Source organism: Aristolochia californica, unplaced genomic scaffold (assembly GCF_029961685.1).
Source record: "Aristolochia californica isolate CCGP_79_NKW_82.1479 unplaced genomic scaffold, dmAriCali1.0.hap1 SCAF_6, whole genome shotgun sequence".
NCBI classification, from domain to species: domain Eukaryota; kingdom Viridiplantae; phylum Streptophyta; class Magnoliopsida; order Piperales; family Aristolochiaceae; genus Aristolochia; species Aristolochia californica.
In genome coordinates this window covers 41,199,336-41,223,996 of record NW_027182257.1, presented here as the reverse complement: position 1 = coordinate 41,223,996, position 24,661 = coordinate 41,199,336, and the positions used below count along the sequence as shown (strand labels likewise).

General features: G+C 38.4%; 4 protein-coding genes across 5 annotated transcripts; 1 reads left to right on the top strand and 3 right to left on the bottom strand.

The window, feature by feature from the left end:
• Nucleotides 1-281: 281 nt before the first annotated feature.
• Nucleotides 282-3,555, bottom strand: LOC137934463 (uncharacterized). Its single transcript, XM_068778804.1, has 8 exons — nucleotides 3,301-3,555; nucleotides 2,413-2,557; nucleotides 2,160-2,328; nucleotides 1,792-2,062; nucleotides 1,434-1,699; nucleotides 1,116-1,331; nucleotides 778-886; nucleotides 282-681 (listed from the first exon to the last, which is right to left on the bottom strand). Exons 1-8 carry the CDS (start codon nucleotides 3,449-3,451, stop codon nucleotides 623-625), a joined length of 1,386 nt encoding a protein of 461 aa, XP_068634905.1. The 5' UTR covers nucleotides 3,452-3,555; the 3' UTR covers nucleotides 282-622.
• A 1,069-nt stretch (nucleotides 3,556-4,624) lies between these two features.
• LOC137934537 (uncharacterized) lies at nucleotides 4,625-5,979 on the bottom strand. The gene has a single exon (XM_068778940.1). The coding sequence runs from the start codon at nucleotides 5,825-5,827 to the stop codon at nucleotides 4,781-4,783; it is 1,047 nt and encodes a 348-aa protein (XP_068635041.1). The 5' UTR covers nucleotides 5,828-5,979; the 3' UTR covers nucleotides 4,625-4,780.
• A 3,018-nt stretch (nucleotides 5,980-8,997) lies between these two features.
• Nucleotides 8,998-13,796, top strand: LOC137934784 (rhodanese-like domain-containing protein 14, chloroplastic). The gene is made up of 6 exons (XM_068779310.1): nucleotides 8,998-9,316; nucleotides 9,452-9,498; nucleotides 10,452-10,544; nucleotides 12,916-13,054; nucleotides 13,153-13,255; nucleotides 13,409-13,796. Exons 1-6 carry the CDS (start codon nucleotides 9,118-9,120, stop codon nucleotides 13,521-13,523), a joined length of 696 nt encoding a protein of 231 aa, XP_068635411.1. The 5' UTR covers nucleotides 8,998-9,117; the 3' UTR covers nucleotides 13,524-13,796.
• Nucleotides 13,797-14,207: 411 nt separating this feature from the next.
• On the bottom strand, nucleotides 14,208-24,008 carry LOC137934816 (uncharacterized). 2 transcript variants are annotated; one of them, XM_068779351.1, is made up of 7 exons: nucleotides 23,781-24,008; nucleotides 22,708-22,854; nucleotides 19,797-19,895; nucleotides 18,944-19,135; nucleotides 18,714-18,833; nucleotides 14,981-15,052; nucleotides 14,208-14,668 (listed from the first exon to the last, which is right to left on the bottom strand). In XM_068779351.1, the coding sequence occupies exons 4-7, from the start codon at nucleotides 19,022-19,024 to the stop codon at nucleotides 14,444-14,446; spliced, it is 498 nt and encodes a 165-aa protein (XP_068635452.1). In that variant the 5' UTR covers nucleotides 19,025-19,135; nucleotides 19,797-19,895; nucleotides 22,708-22,854; nucleotides 23,781-24,008; the 3' UTR covers nucleotides 14,208-14,443. Both variants share the same exon structure in this region; 1 of them encodes a protein (XP_068635452.1).
• Nucleotides 24,009-24,661: the final 653 nt, after the last annotated feature.

Here is a 24,661-nt window from a genome sequence, read left to right as displayed (position 1 = left end):
ACATCTGTCGGCAAGACTGTAAATGCACCAAAGTCCGACAAAACAATACGTAGGAGAGCCGAGAGGTGTTTGACATTTTGCTTCAAAGTCTGTCCCATAGGGATTGTGTTTTTGTAATGAAACATGTAGTAGGTGATTGAAATTTGAATATAGTTCTTAAAGGGTGTGGACGAGAGGGAGAGTTCAATAAGAGGAGAGCATTGGCTCATTCATAGATTTGAAAATATGGGAATTTCTACAATTGAGATCTCCTGTTTTCTGTATTTCCAGACACAAACAAATCAACGCTGCATTGCAAGCCAACTTCACTATAAAGGGGGAAAAAAAACACAAAAATGTGACAAGCTACATAATAGTGCATAAATCGTCTCCCACAATTAGAGGAGAACATGGTGCTAATCCTTGCTTGGGTATATCCAATGAATGAAATGGAGACTAGAGACTAAGCCAGTTGTCTCTCTGTAAGATTTTTTATATTTGATACTTCTTCACCCAACTATGAGACACATCACCCTCCAAACCCACTTCACCAACGGCAAAGTTCTCCCCCTTTATTCACGTTGGAAGATGGTAATAGAAGTACTCTTCCCGATTTTGCAGTTTTGTTGATTAGTGTCACAGTTTAGATGTTTAGTGGTTCCGCCTCTGTGCCCCTCTCCTTCATGGTCCAGTCTTGTGACCCTGTAAATGTACATGATGCCGCCATTTGTAAGTGTAAAGCTCCAGCATATAGAAAGATAGCATGCACTAAAAGGTAAAAACACAGACTAAACTTACTTGACTTGTGGTTTTCAGCAACATTCATCAACCGCCTTTGCAGGATTGAGGCTATAAAGAGAAAGATTGAACACATGCTAAACATGACCGTGATGGGGAAAGCATTAACCTGAAACACAAAGTGACAATAAACTGTTAAATGGTAAAGAAAAAAAAATTAATGATTTGAGTTCAAAAGATTATTAAAACAAACAACAGTGTAGACAATTCAGGCTACAAGGATGGAAACAGCTATATATGAGATGTTACGCTATGATTTCCAAGTCATAACCCCAGCGCATACAGCCATCTTTCACCGGGTTACACATATCATATTTAAAGGAAATAACCAAACTTACATTGTAGAGAACGACACACACAAATATGTTGAGGGGAATTCGGAAGAAGTTCATGATTGTGCTTCTGGACTCCTCAGGAAGGTACTGTGACCGCATCTTCATGATTGCAGGCCAAAATATCCCTACACATGCCTCAAATATGCAAAAGCCAAACAGCTGGATCCACCCAGAAAATGGAAGACTTCCTCCTCTGACACTTGTGGGTGCCACCATGAACTGTTTCAGATTAGCATTCATGTAAGCAAGGATCCAGATTTTTAGTAGAAAGTAACTAGAACTAAAAGACCAGATTGCAGAGAAAAGGTTGGGAAAACCTACAGTAGAGAGAATAGGTAGAAGGAATGTGGCAGCAGAAATTATAAACACAATCTGCATATAACCTTCAACTTTCAAATTTGGCCGGGCCATTAGACGTGAGGCAATAGAGCTCCCCAACATTGATGATAGCATAAAGGTGGCAAAAATGAAGCCATGAGGAATATCTTCTTCGTTTGGACTCAAAGCAGGAGTCCAGAGGAACACAAAGGTATACATAGAACCTTCAAAGAGGGATTGTATGGCACCCAGCAGAGCAATTTTTTCATCTGATTGTCCAACATTGTAGAGAGGAAAATAAATCAGAAGACTTTACAGACAAAATGAACAGATCACAACCAAAAGGAAGCAAGAAACCTACCAGAAGCAATGGCTACTGCAGCACCCCTAAACTGGGTCAGCAAATCCTTGCTCTCAGAAGGGTCTCCATAGTTTTCACTCCATGATGTCAAGATGATTGCCATGCCTATTGAAAGAAAGCAGGAAGCAGCATCGAAGGGTGCAACTGGGCCAAACCCTAATGTATCGGTCAACAAGTTTCCAAACAACCCAGCCAGAATGGCAACAAGACCATTTCCAAGAAATATTGCTTTGGAGAAAGTTATTGACAGCCATTGTTGTTCAAAACCCCTCTGCATCAACCAGGATAAGGACCATCAGAAAACATTTCTTTGAAATGTATAAACAAACATATAAAAATGGAACGGAGACAGAAGTATAACCCTTCACCTTATTGTGCTCTGCAACCAGCCATGACTCAAACGCTGAAAACAAAAGGGAGGTTGCAATTCCTCCCAATATACGACCTATCATCAAGATTTTAAACTGCGGAGAATGCTTGGTAATACAGCTCAGAATGTAAGTAATGCAATAGGTTACACAAGCCCTCTTCCGACCCCTAAATAAGAGAAAGAAAAAGGAATAAATATAGAAACTAATCGCAAGAAAACTCAGAAATTTGTTGTTTGATAAAAGATCATACTGTTTGTCTGCCAGAGATCCAACAATTGTTCCGAACAGCATTGACGACCCAAATCCAGCAATAAAGAGCTGGCCGATTTCCCCCTTTCCAAAACCGTAAGTGCTGTAGAGGTAGTAGACATATGGACCCTGCAACCAATCCCCAGCTACAGCCAAAAAAAAAAAAAAAATGCCAAGAAGGTTACATTCAAATAAACAGACAAACTCAAAAGCATAGCAGTAAAAAGAAAATAGAAAAATCAATTATAAATGACAGGAATGAATAAACGGATAATTCCACTTTTGTACGCAACGTAGTCCCATGAAAGGGGATCTAGTAACTGAAGAGTTTCTTTTTTTCTCTTCGTAGGCTAGTGAGAGCTGAAAGACTCGTCGGCCCACGCCCAGCATCATTAAAAAAAGGACAAGGCCAGAGCATTGGAACATTTGGAACGAAAATCCAAGAAGCAAAAAAGCTTCAAAATCAACCAGATCTACTGGCCAAATACTTGCTTATCCAACCAGTGAGAACTGACTCTTTCACTGCCGAGATGCACGAGGGACATCTACCATCAAAATCCTCTCAAATGTCAGTCTTCCCAGATCAAACCCCTTGGTTGTAAAAGAAAATAGCAAAAGTGGATCTCAACCGACAAGCACACTGTGACGCCGAAAAGCCTAACGCCAAACGATCAGAACACCAAGAAAAACCTCTCCAAGAAACTAAAACAGAACAGATTCAAACAATGGCTCAAGTCCTCAAAAAAGTTAAAGAATCACATTGGGCAACACACACCCAGATCTGAACGAGATCAGAGAACCACAAGCAGGAGCCGAATTAACGACTCTTAAACCCAAACACAGACCCCAAATGATAATTTACGCATCGAAAGGGTGAGATCTAGCATACCCATCATGAGCGAGTACACAACAAGGTAATTATTCTTAAACGAATTGAAAGCTGAGGAGGTGTTGATGCGCTCCTTGTTGTTCTTGCTGAACTCGAGCGCCGCAACCACGACAACCAAAGCTCCGAAAACGAGATAGTAGGCAGCCTCCATTGTCGCAGAAGAGATCAAGATTCAGGCCCTGGAGAAGAATTCTTTTTCTGCGAGAAGGAGAGAGACTGTTATAAGCTTCTCATTCCTCCCATAACCAAACCCATTTCTTCTCAATCCTTTTATATACTATTTAGGAGGGACATGGCCTTTAGACAAAAACTCCAGTAATCTTAACTTGTCGGTGGATCTGCGGATGGGTCCCACTTGTTGACTTCACATAGATGGTCCCACACGTTTGGGCTGATTTTCGTTATTTATTTTCCTTTTAATGGCTCGAATCGTCTTTACCAGTGTTATAAAACCCAGACCGACTCGGCTGCGAGTCAAGTGAAAATGGGGGGGCGAGTTCGATTCAAGTGGATGAACTGGTTCATCCCTCCTCATCCACTTGAACTCGCCCCTGAGTAGTGGGTGAATCAGTATTCTCACCGAAATCTTGGTTCATCCCTTTCTCTCGCGTCTCGGCTCCCTCTTGCCCTCTCTCTCTCCCATCTCCCTCTCGCTCTCGACCCTCTCTTCGTTTTTTCTGTCCCATCTCCCTCTTGCTCTCGGCCCGTAGCAGCTCTGCGTCTCCCTTTCCGATTTTTCTCTGCCTTCTCTCCCGCACTAGATATCTGAGGTAATACTCCAACCGGAAAATCACCGAATACTAGCACGACTATCTAGCTACTGCCCCCAGACGAACAACTAGTGCGTGTCTTTGGAAACCCAAATGGAGAGAGAAATCTGGGACCCATGATCCCATTTCTTTCATATGTCGATGTCATTTTTTATGCCCTCAAGGATCACTCCGTTGAATTTTCAAGTGCATTGCAGAAACCCTTTCTTCTGCCACGCCCCGGTGGGAAGCAGGAGTGAGGAGACCCTAAAAATAAGTTTTGATCCAATACACTTTCTATCTACCGCACTAACACCAAATAAGTTTTGATTCACTTTCATTTTTACTTTCACTTTACATTAATCGAAATGACATCGTCAAGGATAGTATCAGCTTGTTTCTTCGGTTCATGAAGTTGCAGAAACTGTTGTGAAACCTCCTTGAAACTTACCAAAGCTTACGCCGGCAATGGAGTAAGAAAATAAATCTGTCAGCGGCAAAAACAAAAGAAGACATTGCTCGAAACCTAATTTTCAGTCTAAAATCTTAATTTAAACAACTTATAAGAAGAAGAATGTGAAAAGAAAAACACTAATTCACGGAATTCTTGACATGTGGTAAAAGCTAAAAATCAATCTAAAAGCTCACTCACTCTTTCTAAGTTTTTACATCTGAGAGAATTTTTCTCTGGAGGAAAACTTGACTGAACTTCCTGCTTCAGTTCTATATTTTTATTCGCTCCAGTACTTCTCGTCTTTGTCTTTGTCTGTGTCTTTCTCGTCGTCGGATGGAGCATCCTTCCCGCTCTTGAACTTCCTGACATCCTCCACCACCGCAGCTCGAAACAGCCCCAAATCCACAGCACCCGAAACCATATGATATCCTCTGGAACGCTGCGCCTCCGGCGGGTCGTGGGGCATAGCGAAGCCGCACAGATACGCCTTCTTCGTCCCCAGAACACCCTTTTCCGCTGCCCTCAACACCTCTCTCACCTTCTTGTTCCCCGGATCCCACAGATACCCCAGGCTCGCGCTCAAATCCAGAGGACCCATCTGCAAGCAATCCACCCCTTCCACCTTCGCAATCTCCTCGATCTTCTCCACTCCTTCTTTCGTCTCGACCTGGCACATTATCAATAATTCATTCTTATAATTCTCCAAATACCCGTCATCTATCCCGTACCTGGACGCCCGCACCACCGTGTGAGCTGATCCCCGGACGCCGTCGGGAGGGAAACGGCAATAAGAGACGGCCTTCTTCGCGGCCTTGGGGGATTCGATCATCGGGAACATGATCCCTTCAGGGCCAAGATCGAGGGCCTTCTTGGTCCAATCGGCGGAGGACTCAGGCAGTCGGAGAATAGCAGGAGTGCCAGAGGCAGCGAGGGCGCGGATGCAGGGCAGGGCGTCTGAGATACCTCCGGGGCCATGCTCCATGTCAACGACGGCGAAATCGTAGCCGGCAAGGCCGGCGATCTCGGCGAAGGTCGGCGAGAAGCCGAGGAGGAAGATGCCGTAAAGGGTCTCGCCATGTGCAAGACGGGATTTGAGGGTGTTGGGCCGGGAGGAGATTGGACCATCGGGGGCGACGGAGAGGTCGGAGGACAATGATTTGGGGGTGAAGTTGTTGAGAGTTCGATTCGACCTTAGAAGAAGACAAGGGGACTTTAATCGGGAGGGACCAGGAGACCACTCGGGGGTTCTGATGGGAGAAAGAGATGGAGAGGCCAGAGGCTTCTTGAGGTTGAAGATGATGGAGTTGCTGCAGGCCGCTGCCATGGCTACAGCGAGGGGAAAGATAAGGATTTTGGGTTTGGGTATGGGAGTGAGAACTGGGAAAATGGGTGTCACTTTGAAATGCCGAAGAAAGAAACACCTGGCAAACTAGATGATCTAGACCGTAGATGTTACCAATTAGCGGCGTAGATCATCAGAGACAATAAGGCTCTTCTATCTTAACGAATGAGTGAGAGAAAGAGAGATAATGAGTGGGAGAAAGAAGGATAAAGAGAGGATTAGGGAGCTTGGCTTAAAAGAGTGATGTCCTAATTTTTCTACTCAATGTATTTATAATAGTGAGAGAGTTAATAATTACATCATTTATCATTTACCCTAATGAGAGAAAATTGGAGAAAAACCAAAAGTAATTTATATCATGCCACTACTACGAGCTTATCTTCCAATACTCCCCTTCACGTTGGGGTAGAGAAAATATCGTAAATACCCAACTTACCTGTCCTTAAGATGAAACATGTCTAAGAGATCAAATATCAGCTTGAAATTTCTCCCGTATAAAGAATCAATGCATTGACGTAGTAGCTATAGAATAACATGCTTTGAACCACACAAAAAATTAACCAAGCTTCACAGCAACATTAATCACAACAAATTGATTATTTTTCGAAAGAAGCATGAATTGAGCATATCGAAGATAACCAATCAAGAACTTAATTCGTAAGGTGAGATGATTCAAAAAAATTATGGACGAATCATATCAATAATCATCCTATTTTCTCAGAGCCATAATAGTAGTTATCTCAAGAAGAAAAAAAAACCTTTGTTCAACAACATACTTTTACCTAAAGATCTTGACGAAGAGCTTGGTTAATCCAACAACATAATTTCGGGATCCTAAACCTAATGTTTTGATACCATGTTAGCTTTAGAATAACATAAAGATCATAGTGAAGGAACCGGGTTACTAGAGAAGAAGGCATCGAGTGAGAGAAAGAATAAGAACGAATTGGAGAAGAAGAAGAAGAAAGAGAAAGAGAGGAGAGGGAGTTCGATAAGAGAGTAAGAGAGGAGGGAAGGTGGATTAGGTTAAGTGACATCCTAATCCTGCCCCTCAATATATTTTAATAATAAGAGAATCAATAATTACATCATTTACCTTTTACCCTACGAAAAAAGAAAAAAAGACAAAATTAAAAGTAATTTACATTATGTCATAATTACTAGCATATCTTCCAACATATTTGAATTTTTAAAAATAATTTTAAAATTTAGTGATAAATTTACCTTTAATTTTTTTGAATTCTACAAAAAAACTCGGGCAATCCAAATAAATATAAAAATCTAATTAGAAATCATGATCGGATGGCTGAAATAATCATTTCGTATTTTTCACACCTAAGAGATTTTTGGGGGGTTAGTGCACATGACTCAGGACATGATCTCCATGCGCATTATGCAGTTCATGTCCTGATGTCGTTAGGGGGCGCCGAAATTCATGTCATGTACATGAATATGCATGAATCAAGAGTTCATGTCTCAAGAGTAACGGGCGGAAAGTGTTTTCCGCCAGATTTTGAGAATCATCCACTTGATTCTCTTGCGCGGGCTCTCTCTGGCTCGACCATCTCGCTCTTTTTTTTTTCATTTCGCTCGTTTCGTTCCCGCACAGACACTCTCGTTCCCGCAGCCCTCTGTCGTCTCTGTGAAGCCCGAGCTCTCTACTCGCTCTCTCGTCTCCGCCGTCCCTCTCCGGTCTCCCTCTCTACTGCCTCCATCTCTCACTGCAAACGTTCTTCCGACGTCCTTCTCTTTCTCGGACTCGCTCTCCCTCTGAACCTCCCGCTCGCTTCTCCCTCTTTCTTATCTCTCTGTCTCTTCTCCCTCTCTTCTCCCTTTCGGCATCTCACTCCCTTCTCCCTCACGCTATCATTTTTTCCCCCAAAAGACCTTCCAATTTCTTGCGATTTCCCTTGTTTCAGTTTCGTTTTTCTTCGATTTTGACATTTGGACTTCTCGGCCTCCCTCTCTTCTCCCTCTCTGCGTATCGTCGGAGCGCCGCCTCTATCGGCGTTGCCCGCCACTGTCGCCGTTGCCCGCTGGCTTGCCCCTGACAAAGACGACGATCTTGAGGAAGACGACGATAGTTTAAAACTATCGTCATTAATTTATAAAAATTATTTATAAAATAATTATTTTTATTTATTTAATACATTTATTTTATAATTACTATATTAAAAATAGTGATTTAATAGTCATAATTAAAATATTTTTAAAATAAATATTTGATAAATTATCTTGGCATAATTATCCAATTGCTATAGTTAATTAAACCAATGGTTTTAAATTTTGTGATAATATATTATTAATTAATAATACATAAAATATATTATATACAAATATATAGTGTGTTAAATTTATGATTAGATCAATTTTTTCTCTTAAATTATTTATTTTTAGGTTAAAGTATATCATATGTTATTAATAACTTCACGTATTACTTTCATTTTTTTTATTTATAACGTTATTAATAACTCCACATTATTTATTTATTATTTGTAATTAATCATGTGCGTATTTCATTGGCTCATATAATTACCATATTAATGCATAATTATATATCTAATTCAATTAATAAATATATTAATATATTTAATTATACATTAAATAATTTATTCGTGTAGTAATAATGGTTGTTTTACCTAATTTGGAATTTAAAGATTATATTGTAATTAAGTGTATTGTAAAGGTTTAGAGATTCTCTTGTTTTTTATGTTTTTCTGATGTTGGGGCACTAACACTGGAAACTGTTTTCTAGTGCACATAAAGTTATCAACACTAACACCAAATGCGAAGATGATCTTCATGTACATGACTGACATGATCTTCATGTTGGACATGAACTTGATCTTCAAGAATCCATTTGGGGCACTGACCCCCCATTTATGGACATTGAAATCTTACGCGCACGTTAGCGAAGTACGGACTGGTTATATTGTGCGCAATTTAGATACTCCGGCGTAGGTTTGCAAATGCGCGGGACAAGTCACGAAATCCGTTTGGAACCCGAGATATGGCAGCTCCACCACGGGAATTGGATTCATGGCCCACGTGAAATCTCTTCTTGCAGGAAAAATCACGATGGCGTGCGATGAGGTGAAAATATCTCCACTTGAGTTCTTTGTTTTCACTTTCATTAATTTTTTTGTGTTTTGGAGTGAAGTAAGAAAATTGGGATGTAGAAGTAGACTCTGAGAGATGAGTTCATTATTAGTTAGCTTTTGCTTCTGCTGAAGCTGTTTTTGAATAGCTGCGCCTTGATCTGTGCCTGTAAAATGGTTGCGTTACTGCTAGTGCCGTCGTGTTCCTATTCTTCGTTGAACCCGATTTTGCCATTTTCTTCTTCTAATTCTTATCCTGGTTTTCGTTACTCTCCAGTCGCTGGGATCTGGGTCTCCAAGTGTAGTTCGTTTCCGCGCACGAATGGTTTGCTTAAAATCAGGAGCGCCGCGACTAAACCGGCCAAAACACCCGGTGTGTCAGTTTCATCCCAGTTCCTGGACAAGAATTTTATGTAACTTTTTGTAGTGGAGCTTGATTTTAGCTCTGGAGATTATGTATGGAAGTGGGTTTTGTTTGAAACTTTGACGCTCTTTTATTTTGTTCCAGCGGAGGAAGACTGGAAGACCAAGCGGGAATATTTGCTCCAGAAAAGGGTATATTATTTTATTCTCCTTTTATTCATTGTTGGAGATTTTTTTTTCGCTTGGAGTTTGTACTTGAGCTGTCTAGCTGGTACTCGTTCTATCTTATTATTTTACTACACGACAGCTGAATCTATGCACCTTGATGTGTGGGTATTGATCCTCGGCTCGGTGGCTTCATCCAGAGCTTTGTTAGAGGTTGTCAGGTGCTTGCAAGTTCTATTGGTGCTAATTGATGTAATATTAATAAAGAAAACGCATACCACAAGATCATCTTGCTTGGTGTCTATAAACTTTTAAGCTAGTCCAACCCCAACCCAGTCGGTGTCCACTCCTCTCAAGCTTTCCAATTTCCACACCCCTTAAGTACTCTGCACATATTCACACTGTCTGCCACTTGGTCTGCCCCCTTTTCTTCCATGAATTTTCTCTTCTTTAATCAAATTGTTTCATGCTTCCTTCAACAAAAAAAGATAAATCATACAGACCCTTTCTCCATATTTAAACTATCTGTTCTGCTCTTAGTTGCAATGGATGCACTTGGATGATGTGAACCATGGGGATTGTTGTAACTGTTGATTATGCAGTTTGTTTATTTCTAGCTTGTAACTGCTTATGGCTCCTGACTATGGGGCTGAACAGCTGGGGGGAATTGTGAAAACAGTGCATTGGTTAGAGAAGTAGTCATGAACCTCTGTTTGCATTTATGTGAATCTTGGGGTGTCTTCTAAAATTTCTTTATGCCTAGCACAATGTGGAAACCTTGTTTATTGAAATTTTATGCATGAATGTAAAGCTAGACATAAAATTGAAAAGATCGAGTCTCCCATAATCACACTGATGCTGGAAAATTGCCTTTTGGTGTCTGATTTTTTTTTCGGATGTTGATCTTTCTAATCTATTATGTCAAGAATCCCTAATTGTTTCATGTTATCTTTAAACCAAAATGCCACCCTATATTGCAGGTACGTAGTGTTGATGTGAAGGAAGCTTTGCGCCTTCAACAAGAAAACAACTTTGTGATTCTGGACGTACGCCCAGAGGCAGAGTTTAAAGAGGTTAGCTTCTAAGGTTTTCTGGTAACAGAAAGGAAATTCTTTGGCTTTCATAAATCAATTAAATAGCAAATGCACACGACAGTGTGTCTGTTACCCTAAATTTCCTTTATGAGAAGTACTTCATAAGTTCTTTATTAGTTTTGTCCTTTAAAGATAATGCATTTAAGTTCAAAATAATATAATACATTTACGTAAAAAATATATAATGCATTTAATATCAATTGTACATATCGAACACAAAATGTAAGAAATTACAATGGAGCTTCAAATTCTAATTTCAGCTAATCCCCATTAGTAGATGGTTATCGTGGAGACTATAAATCTGCAAAACAAGTTGTCGCATAGAAGGAATGATGAATGAAAATTGAAAATGGCCTTACTCAGGGGCTGATTTGTTGGCAAGCTAATCGCATCTGTTATCAGATTCCACTCAATATTACATATATCTCATTAGGCCTGGACTCAGAGTGGGGACAACTTTTAACTCCCTAGCCCTAATAACTTATGGGTTCAAGTCCTGGTTACAAGCACTAAATAAAAATGATTAAGTTACCATTACAAACCAAATTGCCAACCACTGGACAAGAGAATTTGTAATTTTCAATGCTTTCAGAGAAGCTAAGCTCAAATTTGTGAGGTCAACTCATATGCATAACATTTTAGACACCTGGATGTGTAAAGTTGTATAATTCTGTGCATACTGCACAGTAAAAATGGTTGGGAGAAGTAAACGATCCTCTCATGTTTTTTCTTCTTTCTTGTAGATTGGGGCTTTGTTTCAATGGCTTTATAGGGGCTTACTAATATGAGGTCTTGAATTCTAAGTCTCACCAGAGTATGAGGCTGAACATTGCCAATGAAAGGAAAAAAAAAAAACTTTTTTTCTGGAAACTGATCAAGTCTGCTTGCAGAAGTTGCCTTAGTTTAGAATCTAATGTCTTGGCAATAGCCTCGTGAATCTTGACATGGTACAGACGTTCAGTGGTTTAATTTAAGTTGAAAGTCCTGGAATGTGGACAACTTAAGAGTTCTTAGACCACAAGAGAAAACATTGAAGGATACGAAGTAGGAGTTTTGCTGGTCAATAAAAAATAGGAAACTGGATAATAGAAAAAACATTTCAACATTACAGGCAATACAATAAGAACTTTATTCAGCAAGATGCCTTTTTTTCTTTCATATAAGGCCTATCTTAGTGCATAGGGAAACTGATTCAGTAAAATCTTTTGGTATCCTATTTGGGGAAGTAATTCTCCAATAAGACTCTCATTAGCATTTATGAATACTATATATTGCAGGAAGACCTTCTAACTAAAATTAGAACATTTGTAATTACCACTTCTTTAACTTCCAACTAAAACAACAAACTATTACTTATATGGGAATGACTAAAGCTTCCAACTAAAACAACTTAGTTGCCAGTAATTGAACTATTGCTTTTGAGGTTTTTTTTTTTTTTTTTTTTTTTCTTGAAAAAGATTTCTTTTGCTTTTGAGGTTTTCTACCTGTTTTTTACACTTTCAATCAAAATAGGAGGTTTCCACTTATCCAGGCTTCTTATTTTGGAAACTTGAGATTAAAATAAGGCAATCATCTCTTTTTTAACTTGGTCCTCCTTCCTTCTTCAATAAATGCAAAGCCATCTCAGGTGGCCTATTCTCCATAGTTATTGTTGAGCAAACTTTTCAACATTATGTTGCACTGCATCAGTCTCCCCTCTCGGAAGAGATATCATCCCTGAGTTTTCACTCCTGTGCTCTCCATCATTAGGAAAATTTTGTTTCACATTAAAGACATCATTAGTCTAAGTTTGCAGTTCAACATGAGTCTTCAACATGTTGCCCCTTGTTTTATTAAGTACCTTAACTCATCATTGGTTTATTATAGATGGTATTGACGGCTGAACTTCAAATCAGTTCTTTAATGTTTCCACAAATTGTTCCAAACACTGCCCATAAATTTAGTGCCTCCATAAGAAAGTCTTTTGGTAAGACATAGTTTCAGAAACTGCTTCAGACAACAGGTTATCGGTTACTAAACAAATATTGAGGGATGTGAATTTCTATAACTTCCTCAATGTGGCACTATTATTGTAATTGAGTTCTCCGAAGCAGTTTTGCATCAGTGACCTCTCATTATTCTGTCATAAAATAGTTACATGGCATTTGAGAGTTCTGACATTGTGCTGTGCTACTTCTGAAACTCTTGTTTTCGCTATAATAACTGAAAAGGTTAGCGCTGCTGGCATTCGTTTAGGTGTCTTTAAAAATCTTTTGCTTTTGTAGAAGGAAGAAATATATCTATGTACTTGATCAGGTTATCAAGCAGCAAAGAATTACATCTCTTCACATTTCTTACCCCGTCTTTGTAGGCTCATCCTCCTGGAGCCATCAATGTACAAATCTATAGACTTATAAAAGAGTGGACAGCTTGGGATATCGCCAGGCGAGCTGCATTTGCATTTTTTGGTATATTCAGTGGAACCGAAGAGAACCCCGAGTTTATGCAACGTAAGTGATCTTTACACACCCTTTCATCTTGCCTTCTTGGATGTATTAGGCTCAGGTTTCCTTTTCCTGATTCAAGTAAAACGGCATCCTATTACCAGTGGTGGAATCAAAACTTGATAAAGACTCGAAAATAATAGTGACTTGTTCATCTGGTGGAACAATGAAACCATCACAAAATCTTCCTGAAGGCCAGCAGTCGAGGTATTTTGCTGAAACATATCCTTTTGTTCATTAACTTTATAAAAGGTTTGCAGTCCCAAATTGTAAGTACTGGCTTAATCCTCTTCATTGGCCTATTTATTTCATAACATGACCGAGGTTGGTCAGTTGCTATGGCTCATTTCTTCTGTATAGGTCTCTGATTGCAGCTTACTTGCTGGTTCTTAATGGATATAAGAACGTCTATCACATGGAAGGTGGGCTCTACAACTGGTTCAAGGAAGGCTTGCCTACAGTTTCGGAAGAGTAATCCCTCAAGGCACAGTTTTCCTTTTGTCCCTGACAAAGTTTCTCTCCGATCTCTCCATTTTTGTACAGATTCACTAGGAAAACTGAAATTGTTTTGCTAGAAAGACTTCCCTATCGTGGGGAGTTGTATTTTGGAACATTGAAAGTTGAATACTGCTACAGAAGAATCAGTGAAGACACCGAAAGGAGTGATGTGTGGAAATGGAAGTTGTACTTTCGGTGCCAGACAATGTTTTTGCTTGGCATGAATAACAATTTCTCCCAACTTGATTCATCTGTTCTTACAACATTTAAGATATCAGTTACAAAGCACGATGAAACATAGCCTGTTTCGAGTTTTGCTACAATTGTTTCTCACTTATTCTGCGAGAGAAACTTAATACTCTTATACCATATTAAAACAGTAAAAAATGTTTTTCATGGAGAAGAAACATTTGTAATCTGATGAGAATTTGTACACGACGGGGGAAAAGATTGAGATAATAACAAAGAAACTAAGATGAGTAATTTGAAAAATCACTCCTAATTTCTTAATTTATAAAGACAGTGAAAGAGAAATTATAAAGATCATGGGGTTGATGGCTTCTCCGACACCCGCCACAATCACCACCCCATCCCACTTTCCAAAAACAAAAAAAAAATTGTTTCACCTGTTTTTTTTTTCATTTTTTTCCTTTTAATAACAGATAAAAAGCTCAGATAGACTAGAGCGTTCCTTGCACAATATTAAGGAGTCTTTAAGGAGTTTGAAAGCAAACAGAGATGTGCATACAGTAAACCAGTTTGCGTTAAGAAATGTGGTGATCTGTTACTCTCAGAGGCTTTCAAAAGCCTACATCATAGGTCAAAATTGAATAGAAACTAAAGGGAAAGGGGAAGCAAACCTCCCAAAATCCCAACTACATGAATCATTCCACGGAGTTACAGCTTCAGACCAGCTTTTGCCATGGCCAGAGCTCCCTCGTAACTTTGGTTCCCACCAATAAAGCCACTCATATGAACAAAAACACAACCAGGAATACCAGATTCCTTGGACAGTTCATCATCTCTCAAACCCCTCCATGCAGCTGGGAGGGGCCGTCGGCTTTCGAATTTATCTGGAGATACAGCAACAGCTTGGACTCGCCAGTTTTTGCTTCTGTCATCCTGTAAATCAAGAGTGTAGGCGACATATCAGTAAGCTGCAGAGACTGCCTAATTACGTACATGAAGGAACAGTGGACAGCTAGTACCAACACATCTCATTTCAGCGGCTAAAACCTTTCTATTTTAGTGTTTCTGAAGCAAGTTACCCTCAATAGGGTTGGTGTCATTTTTCTGATCTTCATTTTCAGAAGTTTTTTCACTTAATCTCCACTTCTGCATTTACTAGGATAAGTTATTTATTTGCCTACTTGGTTGACTAACTTATTTTTTATAAATAACAAAACCTTTAAACACAGAAGATGGATGTATTACCTGATAAAGAACATATTTGATTGGAGGATCAATTTTCATCTCTTGTTCAAGCTCAAACAAATGAAGCTTCCACTGCCAGATGAATTCCACTTCGTAAGAATCTTATGAATTTGCAGCTATAAAAAAATAACATATCATGCACCACAGACAAACAAATAAACTGATGCACGTCCAGGTCTCCTGAAGCACTTTCGTCTCAAGACAATGTCTCCAGTGAACATGAAGCATATCTATCCACAGCCAAGAACATTAGCTACATTAAATGTACATTCTTTTTGTAATACTTAAAAACTTTGTTCTTACTGGTAAAAGGACTTTTAGTGTCAAATCACTCAGAAAGAGTAAAAATATATTGCAGAAACAGATGAAACTATTTAGAGGGACCACTAGTACAAAATGGTTCCAAAAAAAAAATCTTCTGCTTCCATAGTCTATATCCGCTCCATATGCCAATTTATGGAAACAAATATCAAATTTTCATTATAAAATTATCTGAAAAGTGTTAAGATTTCTGTTAACTCTTAAACACCATAAAACACATTTGACAGAGAAAAGCAGTAAGATTGTCTCCCTTCTTTCAATCATGCTTCCCTAGTTGACAAAACTGACATTCGAACGAAGTATTTTGGGGTAAGGTAGAAATGAGTTGATTGTTATCTCAAGCGTACATGCACAGGTAAATAGAGGACGCAGCTTTCAATGCACATGACTTGTTCTCAGGAACAATATCAAGGTAATACAACCCATCACTTTCATGCCTCGAACCAATCTTCCTCTTAGTCTATAAGTCCTAAAATACACAATGAGAAGAAAAAAGATGTGACTGAGCAATTGAGTGACTTGGTAAGTTTGCTAACAGACAATAACTTGAAAGGACATTTTGGGATATCCAGTACTGAGGTTAACGAAAGTCCAGATGAAGGGCAAACATTCCATTCACCACAGAAAAAACAAAATAGAGCCTTCAATTAAGGTAACCAATTTATGTGAAGAAGATGATGATACATTTGAAAAAACTTTACAAGTGGCTAGAGGTTCTAGAATCTATGCACCAAGAAGAAGAAAAGGGTACATCAGTACAGACATACCTGAGCTTGCCATTGTGGTATTAACTATTGGAGTAGGAGGTGCCTAAGATGCTGAAATAGCGGTCATTGCTAACTGACCTAACTGCAAAAGTATCTTCTAAAGCATCTCCTAGGTGCCACCAGAGGACTCAATCTCCTCACTAAACACCTCTCCATCTTCTATCAATACACAAGAATTAACCTAAGTAGGCTTCCCAAATTAATCCTAGCCCTTATCCAAGAAGTGATTAGACATGCCACAATGCACGCACTTTCTATCTCCACAGCCTTTACCTCTACCATTACCATCATTGCGACATCCCTTACCTCCAATGCTTCCCCGTCTTCCTCTAGAAGATTCAGATCAAGAAGTAGAAGAGAAGATATTAAGGGCAGCATCAGAACCTGTAGAAGCTTTACCATTTCTTGCTGCTCCTTCAGGACAAAGAACTTGATTATAAGCTTTCTCCAACATATGATCTCCCTCATCAGCAGAATTTGGGGACGGACAGCATCAAACTCCATCCCCAACCCATCAAGAAACCATGCAACCTGAATCTGATTTTTCCCCTTCCTAAACTCAGTAGCATATGTAGTAAAAGGATGGAATGTACTGATCTCTTACAAAACACCTCTCATTTCTGTAAAGTATTGAATCACTATTCTATCACCCTTAGACATACTAAAAATACTTTGAATATAACACATAAATTTTGGATAGATTAGTTTATTGGGGAAAAATAGATTTTAGAGTGTCCAAAATCTCCTTTGATGTATTATAACACACAACCTGATCATTTAAACTTTCCTCCATACAATTTACTAGCTAAGTCATAACTTAGTTGTCTTTTACCTCCCAGTCATCAATAGAGGGTGGAGGAACTTCACTAAGGAACTTCATTTTTTTTGGGCCTTAAGAAATATTTTCATAGATCTGACCAATTAATGTAATTCTATCCATTTAGCTTAGTAGACGTTATTTGAATGGTATGAGACTCCTTAGAATCTGAATTAACTGAGCCCTTGAAAGGTGTAACAACTTCACTAGCGTCAGCCTTTGATATCCCTCTACGAATTCCAATCCAGGACTATCAATAGTTGCAAAAAATCACCAATTTCAACACCACATAACCACACTTTATCACTCCAAACACTTATAATTACACATCCACTAGTGAGCCACACACTAATGCACCTAGGGCTCCACAACCTCAGTACATACAGAAAAGGACCAATCTTTGATCATCAATGCATCCAAGATAATTTCCAACTAATAATATGCTAACACAGGCATAATATTAATGATCCAAACATAAAACAGTGAGACCTGAAGGGGTGCGCAGGTATTGGCATAAAAGAAGACCTTAAAACAACCCTTTGGAGCACTGAAACACATAAAGCTGCCTAATTTGCAGCACACACTATCACCTTGTAGGTTCTAGCCCACAAAGTGATGAAAAGATCCTGCTTTTAGGTCAATCAGCAGAAAAAATTGAAACTTTCCCAGGAGAGAACTCCATACTTAAAGGACGAATCTCTAATACAATGTGCCTCAAGCGGATTCACTATTCTGATACCATGAAAACTAAAAAAAATGATTAAAGAGAAGAGATGAGGAGAAGAAAGAGGAAAAAAGAGATTGATGAATTCAGTCTCGTTAAGGTGTCTAGTCAACCCCTAATCTTTTTTATTAGACAGGTTAAGTGAATTACAAAAAAAAAGTCCATATTGCCCCAATTACACTTGTGAAAAGTGAATATTGAGGAGAGAATTCTTTCAAAAAAATATATTGAGGAGAGAAAAGAGAGAAATTGAGAAGGAAAGAAAAGAGGGAGAAAAAAGATCTAAAAAATGAGTCTCGTTGGGGGTCAAGCTCGACCCCCCTTCTATTTTAATAAGTGAGATTAATTAATTTAAAAAATGCCCCTTACATACTTAAATCACATAAACCCTTATATCTCCCACTCTACAAAACCAAATAACATGAAACTAAGTCTAGAGACATAATAAAACATGTTAAATTAGAATAAGATGACATAGAAATCTGTAATATCTTTTGATACAAAATGACCGAAATACCCCTCAGTAGCTTTTCTAACAACACTTACGCCACTTACAGCAATGCAACAGTAATAAAAATGATAAAAACTACATCATTGGACTTCCATAATTAACATCTTGCTAACTAGAACATCAAGCATAATACATTATAGTAAAATTACCTAGATAACACTCAACTCTAAGATATTGCATACGCCATATTTTTTTTTATAATAAAAAGTGTTTACCCAAAATACTAAAAGCCCCAGGTTTTTCTTGAATGCATTTTTTCCATCAACTAAACTGAAACTCAAGAATTTTATAATAGGAATCCAACCCTAGCTTGTCTTTTTTCAATATTTCTAACTTTTACTTTCATATGGCTGTTCTTTTGCAAGCTTATCATATGCATTATGGGTTGTTCTTCTGCAGGGTCAGATAGATGGACCAGCAGTGACATAATGTACCCAAGAACCCCTGCCTAGTTCTTGTTTTTCTTCTTTATGAAAGTTGCCTAGTTCTTTAACAACCTAGAACCGACTATCAAAATGAATGCCACTTTAACCAAGTAAAAAATGCATAAACTAATAGAAACAAGCTTACAGAAAGTAGAAACATAAACTTACTGGGCAAAACCTCTTCAAAGTTATGATTTCTCCACTAGGATCAATATTTTCACGTTCTGCTAGACACTCCATGACAATAGTCCGTGCAGGTAACCATGATTGGGCATGAAACCTTACATTCTGAAAAAATATATTAACAATATATTTAGCAGCACCAAAAGTGTTTAATTTCAAACTATGAAATGTTGCAAAAACAGTTCATCATCCTATATCAAATATCAACAACTGACCTCCAAAAATTCACTTCCAGCAAGTGCCATTGCACGGTGAAAGGCTTCATCTTCCTTTTCAGAGGACTGATCAGAATCCATCCAGTCTAAATTAAATCATCCAACTCTGGAAGACAGGCCAGTGTTATTAACATATCTGGGAGGCTTATCTGTGTCGTACTGGTTAATTCCATTGTCAATAGCATCAATTGCCTGTTACAATTAAGAAAAAATACTGTAAATAGCTTGTGTAGATAGTATGGGCTTCCAAGCCTATCTTTTGTATTTTTTTATTTTTCTATTAACACAATTTCTGCTTCATTCAAAAAAAAAAAAAGGAAAAACATCAAATAACAAAATGACATAGAACCCTGAGTTACACCACGAACAAAGGTCAAATTCCACTATTCTTTTTTAAAAGCCCAGAGGAACTATTATTTATAAGATTGTTATGACTTAAAAAGACTAAATAACTAACCAATCTGGAGCAGAGTAAAGAGACTTTCATGCCATTAAAGAGGCTTGAATCAATTCTAGATTATAACAGATGATCTTGATTATCTTTACATCCTCAGTGTCTCTGACCATGCATAGTCGGTCAAACAAGCCAAAATTGATTATAACAAATGGTTCCCATTGTTTTCTGTTGTCGTAAATATCAACCAAAAAAATATAAAACATATTAGTAGCACGTTACAGTATATCTCGTGGATTCCTTGTGAGAACTCAAATACTCAAAAGAGCCAAACAGTGAACATAATCTAAAAGCAATTACATAAAAGAGGTTCCAGAAAGGGGTGTACATAGACACAGACACAGCGATAGACACATATATGTGCATTTCAAAATAACAAAAGTAACACTGATCGCTTACCTCCATGAAGCTTTTATATACAGCTAGAAACAATCTATGTACATCTGGGTGACTTGGATCAAGCTGAAGCTCCTTTGCGATTATCTCCAGACCATAGTGCTGCAACCAGATGTGTCACAATAAGTGGTCACCTTCCTGATTAACTAATAAAGTGAATCACACAAAAAACACAAGTATACATGTAAAATTGCAAGATTGAGAGGATTAGAAGGGAAGAAAGGAGGAGAATAGAGAGAGAAGACATAGATTGAGAAGCAGCCTTAAAGAGCTGCATCAATCAGGGCTCAAAAATAGTTAGAAAACAATGTGAAGTGTAGTTTGGTAATTTAACATAGTATACACCTAGATTTAGTCCTATCTTGTTCAACATGCTTGAATGTTTAAGTAGTTCAAGTTCCATGTAATTTGGAGGTACAATGCAGGAGTTATAAGAGATTAAGTGTATGAGGCTATATTAGTCTTTGTACTTGTTTTGCACTTAAGCTATATAAGTGAGTTAGAGGTCGATTTAGAACCCAAATGAGAGCTCTTCTTACTCTCTTGCACCAGCAGCCCCCTCTCTCCTTTTCTCTCTTCTCCTTCTCTTCCTCTCTCTCTCTCAACCCTCTTTATAACCTTATTTCACATTGTTATCATAGCCCTTATATCTTATGAGTTATCTTATAGTCACTGTGACCATTCTCTACTTGTCATTAAGAGCTCGTCAGGAGTTATTGCCCAGTTAGGATATGAGGATGATATCATTTTATCAGGGAGTGATACAAAGGGTATTGAAGAAACAAATATGCATCTCTCAAAGCATTTTCAGACTAAAAACTTGGGTTCGTTCAAATATTTTCTTGGAAATGAAGTAGCTAGAAGCACGGCAAGACTCGTACTCACACAGAGAAGATATGTCACTGATATGTTACAGGAGTATGGACTATCAAGGGCGAAGCCAGTGAGACCCCTATGGAAGTTGATCATGATCTTCACAGTGAGAACAGAGATGAAGTCAAGGACAATACTATATTGCAGGTTAGTTAGGAAATTGATCTATGCTACAGTTGTACATCTTGATATATCATTCTCAATCAATGTGGCCAATCAATTCATGTATCGCCCATGAAACGTACATCTCAAAGTTGTTCAGAGGATATTAAGATATTTAAAGGGTTCAATTGCAAAAGAACTGCTCTTTAAGCTTCATGATCACCTGAAGATAGAAGCATATTCTCATAAGCAGATTATGTTTGGTCTCAATCCTCTTTATTACCTTATTTCACAAAAAGATCGAGCCCTTCCTCTTATCTATTCACTTAAAGTGAATTTAACATGAAAGGAAAATTATGCTCCTTAATACAATAATTTCATAAATGCATATCAGAATTAAATGAAACTTGAAATATAAAGTCCTACTAAGTAATCCAGCTTGCCATAACCAGATAGACCCATATGAGATGGTGAAAAGACCAAAATACCCCTACACCAGTATTCTAACACTCTCCCTCAAGTTGGAGAGTAAATGTCAAACAGTCCCAACTTATCAGAACACACTAGATGTTCACACCTTCCAAAGGGTTTTCTAAACACATCTCCAAGTTGTTCTGAGGACTTCCCATATGGAGACACCTTTCCCAGCATAACACAATCTCTAATGAAATAGCAATTAATTTATCTGTGTTTAGTTCTTTCATGGATTACTTGGTTACTTGCAATGAATATGGCATCCTAATTGTCACACTTCATAACTATGTGCTCTGGAATGGCAAATCCAAACACAAAAAGAACCGACTTCACCCATATAAACTCACTAATTGTGTGAGTCATTGCCCTATACTCTATCTCAGCACTTGATTAAACCACTACAACTTGTTTTTTACTCTTCTAACTCACCAAATTACCCCCAACAAAGCAACAGTAACAGTGGTGGACCTCCTATCCATCTTGCATCCAGCATTGTCTGCATCAGAATATCCAAACACATCATTCCGAGTGTAAAGCAAACCTTTCCCAAGAGCACCTTTCAAATAATTTAGAATCCTCTAAACAGCTTCTAAATGTATTTTTCTTGTGTTTTCCGTGAATTAACTCACTACTCCCAATGCAAATGATATAATAGGTCTAGTGACTGTAGCATAAAAAAAATCCCACTAGGTGTCTATGTTGTGTCTTGTCCTTGAGTACGGGGCGATGATAGTCATGAAGGCAAGCATTAACTTCCATGGGAGTATCCACTAGTCTTGTACCCAAGACACCATATTCCAGCAACATATTTACAATGTACTTCCTTTGAGAGAGAACACCACCTTGTTTAATTTGAGCCACTTCAATACCAAGATAAGACAATGTCATCAACATAAACAACCAAAACAACAATATTAGTCTTCCTTTTCAGCAAAGACAGAGAATAATCACAAAGACTTCTATATAAACCAAACTTAATCGCCACAGTGCTGAATTGTAGAGGACTTCTACTGCTCAAGAACTGTAGAGGAATTGCACAGGATCGTCTTCTATCGCTCTGATACCATGTGAAATTGCAAGATTGAGAGGAATAGAAGGGGAAAAAAGAGAGAAAATAGAGAGATAAGAAGATGGAGAAGCAGCCTTGAAGAGCTGTGTCAATCAGGGTTCAAAAAGATCGACCCCTTCCTCTTATCTATTCACTTAAGTGGGTTTAACATGAAAGGACAATTCTGCCCCTTAGTACAAAAACACTTATAACTTCAAAAATACATATCAGAATTGAATGAAACTTGAAATGTAAAGTCCTAATAAGTAGTCTAGCTTGCTGTAACCAGATGAGACCCATATGAGATGGTCGAAACTATTTCAAAATGCCCATACACCAGTATTCTAACAATACAAAAAATAAGATATATTAATACAATGGCTTAGTGCACAAAGGTCAAAAGGATCATAAAATTACCTTATAAACAAGACCAGCACTACTCAGTTTGGTAGTAAATCCATGACCAAAAACCCCCTCAAAACCTTTCTGGTGATGATCATAGCGATCATGCTCAGGATCATACACACCACCAACATCAAGAACTGCATCAAGAGTGTCCAGTACCTAACATGCATGAGCTTAAATTTGCTGTTACTTACAACCCAACCAGTATCAACCAAGAACTATCCAAGATTTGCTAGAAAAAAAAAAATTAAGGAGCAATAAAATATGAGAAACGTGAAGCATTATTTAGCACAGAAAATTTCAAGCATAGAAGAGTTCCAGGAGACATTTTGTGGTGCTATGTTTCGGAAAAAAATGTAAAAAAATGGTCAGAGAATATGAAAATATGAGAAACATGCAACAATCTTTAGCACAGAAAATTCCAAGGACAGAAGAGTTCCAGGAGACATTTTGTGGTGCTATGTCTCGGAAAAAAAGTAAAAAAATGGGCAGAGAATATTTTGTGGCACAGTTGTTAGATACCAAGAAACCCAATACAGTTAAGCCGGAATGACTAGTTACTAGTGACCTCAATATCCAACCTGTATCAACAATACATGATACGGTAAACCATGGTGCTGGACAACCGCTCCATTCTCTCTATACCTGTAGTTAATATCCATAATCACACAAAGTCACTCTCATTAAGCCAGCATTGGCTATTGCTAGCCTAAACCAGACTTTTGCAACCACCACGACATCAAGTAACATTTTCAAGTCGCCAAACCTAAAACAAAATAATGTCCAAAGACTCCAAAAAAAAAAAAGAGAAAAAAAAAAGAAAAAGGAAAACGACCTAAAAGCAAATGAAACAAAATCTGCATCCATCTGACATTTGTCATCGACAATTATACTCTCTCTATCAGATAAAACTTCCCCACTTGGCTTAATACCATCTCATAGAATACTTGAAAGCTAACCACCACCAAATGCAAAATCACTGAGCGTATTAAATTACTCCGGAACATAGAATAAACAATAGCAAGAGAAGAAAAGAAAAACAACTTTCGAAACTACTCGAGAAGATAAGAAACAACAAGTAGTACCTTGGGGTCCCTAGTCCGGACAATTTCTGCGCCGGCGAACTTATCAGTCAGACGGATCATGAAGCATCCAAGAGCTTCGTCGCAATGAAAGCTGCCATTATGGGTGCCGACTGTCCTGATAGAATGACCAGGAGAGGCAGTCGAGAATACAGATGCCCTAACGGGTGATGCCATGGCAGTAGAAGATGGTGGTGTTCGGACGTAGACGCGTAGCCTCTGAGTGCAGCTTCGAACCGCGAACATTTCTAGCTCTGATTCGGCGCTAAAAACGCATTTGATGTAGTGTGTGTGAGCAACTACGGGCCCACCAGTCACACCCCCTCTATCCGAGTCGGGTCGGGTCGAAACGTTTCATGCAACCCATCCAAACTTAATAAGATAATAAAAAATAATAATAAAAGTCTAAAATTAACATCTATATGAATACATGGTAAGTGGGAAGGGGTCCACCTTGACTCCCACGTGGGACGCCCAACCGAAGCTGCCCGTCCACTTCCTAATCTGCATTATTCCATCCCTCCATTAAATGAATCAATTATTACGTCTCCATCCCCATGTGCCCCCCTCCGATTTCAAATCCACTCATTACCACCTTCCTTAATCTTTAATCATTTCTCTAGTACACACATTTACTATTTTATAACACCACGTACTCGTATGATATTCCGATGGTCTTAGGTGCATTATTTGTCCCCCGCCGTCCGTGTGACAAACGCGTACAATAATTGGTGTCCATGGGGTTACGAGATTTCCTTAATCAAACTTTCTATTTATAAATATATCCTTCGAAATTGGAATCTAATTTTCAAAGAGGAACCAATTTTGTCCCTTTAATAAATTCTTATTCGAAAGAAATCCGCTTTTTGAAGCCCCCCCCCCCC